Raw genomic sequence first — 8,117 nt, 5'->3', positions numbered from 1 at the left:
GGGAAAGGGAGGAAGGAGGGAGGAAGGAAGAGGGAAAGAGTAAGGAAGGAGGAAGGGAGGGAGGAGGGAGAGGGAGAAAGGAAGAGGGAAGCAGGAAGGAGGAGGAAGGGAGGAGGGGGAAGGGAAAGGGAGGAGTGAGAGGGAGGGAGGAGGGAGGAAGGAAGAGGGAAAGACTAAGGAGGGAGGAAGGGAGGATGGAGAGGGAGAGGGAGGAGGGACTGGGAGGAGGGAGAGGGAGGAGGAAGGGAGGAGGGGGAAGCAGGAAGGAGGGAGGAGGAAGGCGGGAGAGGGAGGAAGGGAGAGGGGAAAAGGAGAGGGGAGAGGGAGAAAGGGAGGAGGAAGGAAGGAGGAGGGAGAGAAAGGAAGGAAGGATGGAGGAAGGGAGGGGCCACCTCGCTCTGACCTCTACCCTCACTGCCCCTGCCTTAAGATGCTTTGGTGCCCCAGAGGACAGAGCTGGGAGGGGAGGAGGCTGGGCATGTCCATCTGAGCAGGACACCAGGGTGGAACAGAGAAGGAGGGGCTGGGAGGAGGTGTTGGGGGAGGAGTCCATGTTCCGGGGGTGTCACCTGGTGGTCTTAGAAGCATTGTCCTGGGCAGCCCTCTGAGGGAACAGAGACCTGGGAGGGAGGCTGAGGAGGGAGCCCCATTTTACAGGCAAGGAGAAGGCTCTGCGAAGGGAAAGGACTTGCCCCGGGGTAGCAGGGCATCGACTTAGATGTCCTGGCCTCCAGCTCTGACCTCTGTGCCCAGGCCCAGTGCATCTCAGGACTGCAGAGAGGTAGTCAAGAGTGAGAGGGCAGAGTTCCTCTGCCTGACAAGTCACCGAGTCCAGGAGCGACTGGGGTTAGGATGCTCTAGGAAAAAAAAAAAATGAAATGCATAATTTAGATATAGTGAAAGTCACCCGTTTTAGAGGGCAGTTCTGTTCATTCTCACAATGTGTCCTCGAGTTGGTTAACCACCACTGCAATCAGGACAGGGAACAAATGACTCTGTCACACTCAAAAATTTCTCTGTGCAACTTTGTTGCAGAGGAGACCTCTCCTCCCACCCAGGCTTGCCTGACTGATGATCACCCGTCTGTTCTGTCTTCTGGGTGGTTTTTTTTTTGAGATGGGGTCTCACTCTGTTGCCCAGGCTGCTGGAGTGCAGTGGTGCCATCTTGGCTCACTGCAACCTCCGCCTCCTGGGTTCAAGCGATTCTCATGCCTCAGCCTCCTGAGTAGCTGGGACTATCTTCTGGGTGGTTTTTTGATCAGCAGGACTAGCTAGTCTGCGCTCTGGGCGGCCCTGGGTGTCCAGGTGTGGGTGTCCTGGAAAACAGGGTCTTGTCCAGTTCATAGTGGGTCCCCATTGTCCCGCATAGGACCTGGTTGGAGCTGGTGTTGGGAAGCATTTGTTGGGTGGGGTGAGGAGAGGGGAGGCAGCTGAAGACCTGGTGTCCAGGAATGGTTGTGTCCCAGGCTTGCTGTGTGACCTCATGTGAGTCACTTGCCTTATTTGTTCTTAACAAGCATTTATTGAGCACTTACTATCTACATCAGGTACTGTTCTGGGTACTTGAAATGTATCAGTGAACAAAACAGAAATCCTTGCCCTCATGGAGCTTACATTCTAGACAGGGAGAGACCATTGGTAACAAGCATTATAAATAAGCATTTTATATACTATGATACAAAATGATAAGTGCTCTTAAAAAATACAAAGTGGGCCGGGTGCGGTGACTCACACCTGTAATCCCAGCGCTTTGGGAGGCCGAGGCAGGTAGATCACGAGGTCAGGAGTTCAAGACCATCCTGGCCAACATGGGGAAACCCCATCTCTACTAAAAATACAAAAAGTAGCCGGGCATGGTGGTGCATGCCTGTAGTCCCAGCTACTCGGGAGGTTGAGGCAAGAGAATTGCTTGAACCCAGGAGGCGGAGGTTGCAGTGAGACGAGATCACACCACTGCACTCCAGCCTGGTGATAGAGTAGGACTCTGTCTCAAAAAAAAATGTAAAGCAGAGGACAAGGAATGAGGAGTTCTGTCTGGGGCAAGAGGAGGGTGGATTTTAATTTTAAACAGAGTGTTTAGGATGGCTTATTGAAAGGCGATGTTTGAGCAAGGACTTGAAGGAGGTGAGGGAGTGAGTGACTTGACTATCTACAGGCAGAGGAGATAGACAAGCGAAGGCCCCAGGGCCGCCTGTTAGAGGAGGTGGAAGAAGGTCATTGTGGCCCGAGGGAGTGAGTGATGGGGAAAGGAGGTCAGAGGATGCAGGGCTTTGTGGGCTGCTGTTGGAACCTGAGCTTTCATTCTGGGAGAGGCACTAGCAGGTTGATCTGGCTGCTGTGCTGAGCAGAGTATTAAAAGGCCAGGGTGGAGGCAGGGAGGCCAGTTAGGAGGCTACTGTAGTGATCTAGCTTCACTTTTCCCCATAGAAGGGAAGATGGGGAGAGGGCCAGGGTACTTGAGTTGTCAATCCTGCTGAGAGAGGATATGGGGCCCAGTCCTGGGTCTTGGGGGACGCTGCTTCTGGCCCATGAGAGAACCAAGCTTCGATGTGCTTATCTGCCAGGTGAGACGCCCCTGGCCCTGGCAGCCTGCACCAACCAGCCCGAGATTGTGCAGCTGCTGATGGACCACGAGCAGATGGACATCACCTCGCAGGACTCACGGGGCAACAACATCCTCCACGCCCTGGTGACGGTGGCTGAGGACTTCAAGACGCAGAACGACTTTGTGAAGCGCATGTACGACATGATCCTGCTGCGGAGTGGCAACTGGGAGCTGGAGACCACTCGCAACAACGATGGCCTCACGCCGCTGCAGCTGGCCGCCAAGATGGGCAAGGCCGAGGTGGGGCCATGGGGCGTGGGGAGGCGGGAGGTCGGGAGGTCAGGAGGCACAGCTGCCACTCTCTCAACCCCGGGGGCCCTATCGGGGATTCACAGACCACAGCCTCAGCCTTGAGAAGGTCCCAGCCTTAGGTCCAGAAATGCAGTGGCGCGGCAGCCCGAGGGGGGTTTGTTCTGAGGGGCCATGCGGAGCTGGTGAGATGCGGCCCACTCTCTAGACTTCAGTCCCTGATATGCCGCGTTTCCATCTCTTGTCCTGGAAAGGTTAGGCTGGGGGAGTCTGAGGCTGAGGTGACACAGAAGCCCCAGCAGGACTGAGTGGGTGGCCCTTGGGGCCTTCTGCCTCTCATGGGGACGGGAGTTCCAGAATGGCTGCTCTGGGCCCAGAGCTAATATGCTGCCATCTCCCAGTTACGGAGAGACTCCAGCCTGTTTGTCCGGTTGGAACTCTGTGCCATGTCCCCAGCCAAGAGTGTGGCTGCTTTGGGCCCTTCTTGCCTTGTGTGATGTGGCTGAGATAATCGAGGCTTAGCTGGGAGCCTTGGTGTAGACTTGAGCAGGGCTGGGCTCGGATCTCTTTCAGGGGCCAGTGTCATAGCTTGGTCTGAGACGTTGTTCTCAGGGGACGGATTCTGGGGCCCAAGTGTGTTCCTCAGCCTCACTGTCTCTGCGCGCTGCGAGGAGGCTGTGGCTCCTGGGACGCCACCAGAGGACACTGGGGGGTGGTGGCTGTTGAGTAATTGCAGCTGTGCTAGCCTCAGGGTACCCGCCTCCCTGGTTAGCTGCCCCGAGGGCCTTGGTCCTGTCCCAAGTGGTCAGGCCTGGGGCCCACAAGGGGCCTTTTGATTCTCCTGTGGGGGAGGAGGAGATGGAGAACAGAGGAGGAATTGTGTCTGCCTCCCCGCAGCTCCTGCCTACCCTCAGGGTCACAGCTTGCTGGGGCTTTGAAGAGTCAGCTTGTGGTTGCAGAAGGAGCCTTCTCCAAGGCCATCTTCCCTGTGTGCCACTGTGGCGGGTGCTGTCCCTGCCACCCCAGCCCAAGGAGGAGGCTTCCTGCATGGAGCATGGCCCCAGGACCCCCTTGTTTTCTAGGGGACAATGTGCCCACTGTGACTGGCCTGGGGGAGGCACCTGTACCCCGCTTCCCTCCTCTATTCCGTGTCCTCCAGAAAACTTTTCTGGATGCTACCCAGGTTGGCCACCGTCCTGGGGCTTTTATAGGCTGGGGTGCGGGACGGAGAGACCTGGCCTTATCCCTAGAAGCTCTCTGCCTGGGCCCTCATGACAGATGGGATGGGAACCCACGGGGTCTTGTGAGGCCGGGTCTGTGACACTGTCCTTCCCAACCGTCCCTTCCTCTTGGGTCTTGAGTTGGTACCCTAGGAAGCCCATGTCTCATCCTGGGGTAACCCAGGGCTCAGCTTTTTGGAACTAGGGAGCCACAAACAGCGGCTCTGCATCCAGCCTGCACTTCGGAGCTAGCCAGGAAGCTTCTCCTGGGTCCCACCCTGGAGTTTTTGATTTCATTAGATGCTGTGGGAATTTTGTTTTGTTTTGTTTTTGAGACTAGAGTCTCACTTCATTGCCCAGGCTGGAGGGCAGTGGCGCAGTCTCGGCTCACGGCAACCTCCGCCTCCCAGGTTCAAGTGACTCTCCTGTCTCAGCCTCCTGAGTAACTGGGATTACAGGCGCACACCCCCACGCCCGGCTAATGTTTGTATTTTTAGTAGAGATAGGGTTTCACCATGTTGGCCAGGCTGGTCTCGAATTCCTGACCTCAAATGACCCGCCCCACCCTTGGCCTCCCAAAGTGCTGGGATTATAGGCGTGAGCCACAGCACCTGGCCCATGCTGTGGGAATTTCTAAGTTTCCCCAACATGCAGCAGAGTTTGAGGATCACTGACCTACCGAAGTCCTGCGGGCCTCCCTGTAGGGCATGGTGTTTCTCGTCACCACCTGTCTGGCCAGAGTGGTGAGCCACAGCTGGAAGGGTCTTGGCTTATGGTGGGCTGGGGACACTGAGAACACTTCTGGCTTCTTCTCAAGTCCAGAGCAAATGGAAACTGTTTCTAAAAAATCATCAGTGCCTGGATTTTTCACTGAACTGGGGCCCCAGCTGGCGTGAGGCGTTTCAAGCTGATTGTGCAGCTTGCTGCAGCCTGTGAAGAACCTTCACACCTTTTGTCCCTGGTGTTCACATCCCCCAGTGAGATGGGCAGAACAGCAAGCTGTGTGCACATTCCGCAGATAAAGACGGGGCCCAGGGGCCATGGCGCCAGGCGCAGAGGCAGGTCTCCACCCATCCGGGGCGGGAGTATCTCCTGGGCCCAGCCCGCCTGTGGCTGGTCCAGCCCTGTTGGCCTCAAGTCCCTGTTCTGCAGCTGACAGTTGTTCCTCGTCCTGTCCCAGATCCTGAAGTACATCCTCAGTCGTGAGATCAAGGAGAAGCGGCTCCGGAGCCTGTCCAGGAAGTTCACTGACTGGGCATACGGACCCGTGTCGTCCTCCCTCTACGACCTCACCAACGTGGATACCACCACGGACAACTCCGTGCTGGAAATCACCGTCTACAACACCAACATCGACGTGGGTCTCCTGCGCAGGCAGGGATGGGCAGGGAACAGAGGGCTGGACCTCAGGCCAGGGGCTCAGAGGGCACTGGGAAGACCCAGTGCTGCCAGCTCCACCCGTCCGTGTCTGCATCCCCCACTCTGTTGCCTCAGTGGGCAGAGTCAGGCACAGAAAGGGCGAGGCCTGGGACAGATGCTGGGCCCGCCTCTTCCTGGTTGACCTTGGACTGTAGACCTGAGTGGTGGTGGGGGGAGGGCAGGTGGGGGTCTTCTGGACCCAGTGTCCAGGGCTGTTTGGGTGTGGGTGTGGGTGACAGGGTGGTTGAGGTTCATCCTTTCCATGTTGTTTCTCTCCCACCCCCCTGTTGGTGTATATGGCCAGGCTTAGAATTCTTTCTTCCCCAAAACCTGGTCCCAAATGAGGGTCAGAGGGTGCGCTGAGGAGCAATCAGGGAGGCCTTCCTGGAGGAGGCTAGAGGGGAGAGTTTGGTGCAACTGGAGGTGAAGACAGGAGCAGCTATGAGAGGTGTTCAGCTCTTGGGGGAAGTGAGGCAGCAGGCTGCGTCTTCCTCCTTCATACTTTACCAAGAGTCATGCTTCCCAGAGTCTCCTTGCCTTGGGTCTTCCCAGACCCTCACAGCAGCCTGGTTGGTAGGACAGGGATTGTTAGCAGTTTTATAGGTGAGGAGTCTGAGGCCCAGAGAGGGTCGGGGCTGTCCTAAGGTCACACAGCAAAGGAGGGGCAAACTGGGGCTGGAACCCCTGTCACCACTTCCTGCCCGCTTCTATCCTCCACTTTCTGCTGTGCATCGAGTCCTCCTGCTGCAAGCCCAGGCTCCTGCGGCCTCTGACTACTGCCTGAGTACCGTGGGGAGGAGCCTCAGGAGCTGGAAATCGCCCTCCCAGCATTTCCAGCCAAACCAGTCCATTGGGCATAATGATGGACCCCTTCTCCTCAGGCGGCACTGCCTCAGAGCTCCCACAGGCCTTTAGCAAACGGTCCCTTCTTCTCTCCCTCATCTCCATGGTGACTGGTGGCATTCTACCCCTAGAACCGGCATGAGATGCTGACCCTGGAGCCGCTGCACACGCTGCTGCGGATGAAGTGGAAGAAATTTGCCAAGTACATGTTCTTTCTGTCCTTCTGCTTTTATTTCTTCTACAACATCACCCTGACCCTTGTCTCGTACTACCGCCCCCGGGAGGAGGAGGTACGTGGGCCCCTTGGAGGGGAAAAATGGGGCGGTCAGAGCTGGAGGGGCTTGGAGTTGCCCCACGTGCAGATGGGAAAACTGAGGCCCAGGGAGGCCAGGAGATTTGGGTGGGGTCTCCCAGTTGTCCTTCACGTTTTCTAGGGAGCTGAATATATCTTCAGTGCTTAGTTGGGCTAAGCCCCAGGTGCTGAGTTCCAGGCAGACCCATGTTGGGGGGCAAGTTGGATAATTCAGAGACTCAGGCCCTGCCCAGGGTCTCTGTCAAAATACAGAACTGGCTGGGTGTTTCTGCTGTGAGGGCTGCAGGAAATGGGAGGAGGATAAGCTCTCCCTGCCTGCCGGGCCTTGGCTTCCCATGCGTCACATGGGGCACAGAGCCTTGGCTTTATTGAATGGTGCGGTGAGGCCATGTTGGGTGTCTGGATATGGATGGGTTCTGGAAAGGCTATTGCAATGGAGTGTGAGGGTTGTTAGCACCGATTGGCTGATACTCGTCATTGTAGAGTTATGGGTTTCCATCAAGGGTGGGGAGGGTGGGGTTAGGGAGCTGCTCTTCCTTCTCTCGCTCCGTACAGAGATTGGGTTTCATGCTGGCCTCCGGCCTGGCTTGAGTGTTTTACCTGTGTTTTGGTCCCTGTAGAGTTGGTGCCAGTCCGGTCCAGCTTACTCCCTATTCCGACCACCCCTCTGCTATCCCCCCAGACCTTCCCGCACCCCTTGGCCCTGACGCACAAGATGGGGTGGCTGCAGCTCCTCGGGAGGATGTTCGTACTCATCTGGGCCACGTGCATCTCTGTGAAAGAGGTGAGTGGGTCACTCGGCCCCTCCAGACTGCCCTGCGAGGCAGGCGGGTGACAGCAGGCCTGGCCTCCATCCCTCTCTGCTCTGCCGTTACTGCTGGGGGGCCTCAGGGAGGCGTTTCCTTCCCAAGCCTTACTTTTCTGAGTTATAACTTGGTAAAAAATGGATAAGACTGGCCTATCCTACCTACTTCATCCATCTGCTTCCCTATCCATCTGCCCGGCTATCCACCATGTATCTACCTTCCCAGCCACTCCGTGTCCCTTGTCCTCTTCCACCCCCATCCACCCATCCGATCACCTGCCCTCTTTCATGGACTCAGCCAGTCATTCATCCATTCACATGCCTGCTTATCCTTACCAACCATCCTTCTATCCTTTATCCAACCATCTTTCCATCTCTCCATCCATTCCTCCATCTGTCCATCCATCCATCCATCCATCCATCCATCCATCCATCCTTCCATCTGTCCATCCATCCATCCATCCATCCATCCATCCATCCATTCATCTATCCATGCATCCATCCATCCATCCATCCATCTTTCCATCCATCCATCCATCCATCCATCCATCCATCCATCCATCCTTCCATCTATGCATCCATTCATCCATCCATTCATCCTTCCATCCATCCATCCATCCATGCATCCTTCCATCTATCCATCCATCCATCCATCCATCCTTC

The 8,117-nt window shown here is 56.4% G+C and overlaps 1 protein-coding gene across 4 annotated transcripts in view; it reads left to right on the top strand.

The window, feature by feature from the left end:
* The window catches only part of TRPV3 (transient receptor potential cation channel subfamily V member 3), a 55,403-nt gene that overhangs the window by 27,086 nt on the left and 20,200 nt on the right, over positions 1–8,117 (top strand). For all 4 annotated transcript variants that reach the window (XM_017863620.1, XM_017863619.1, XM_017863618.1 and 1 more), the window contains exons 8-11: positions 2,565–2,845; positions 5,255–5,431; positions 6,468–6,626; positions 7,332–7,433. In XM_017863620.1, coding sequence (XP_017719109.1) covers positions 2,565–2,845; positions 5,255–5,431; positions 6,468–6,626; positions 7,332–7,433 — 719 coding nt within the window. The remainder of the gene's footprint in view (positions 1–2,564; positions 2,846–5,254; positions 5,432–6,467; positions 6,627–7,331; positions 7,434–8,117) is intronic.

Source organism: Rhinopithecus bieti, unplaced genomic scaffold (assembly GCF_001698545.2).
Source record: "Rhinopithecus bieti isolate Rb0 unplaced genomic scaffold, ASM169854v2 scaffold_70516, whole genome shotgun sequence".
Taxonomy (NCBI): domain Eukaryota; kingdom Metazoa; phylum Chordata; class Mammalia; order Primates; family Cercopithecidae; genus Rhinopithecus; species Rhinopithecus bieti.
This window is presented reverse-complemented; position numbering and strand designations above follow the sequence as displayed.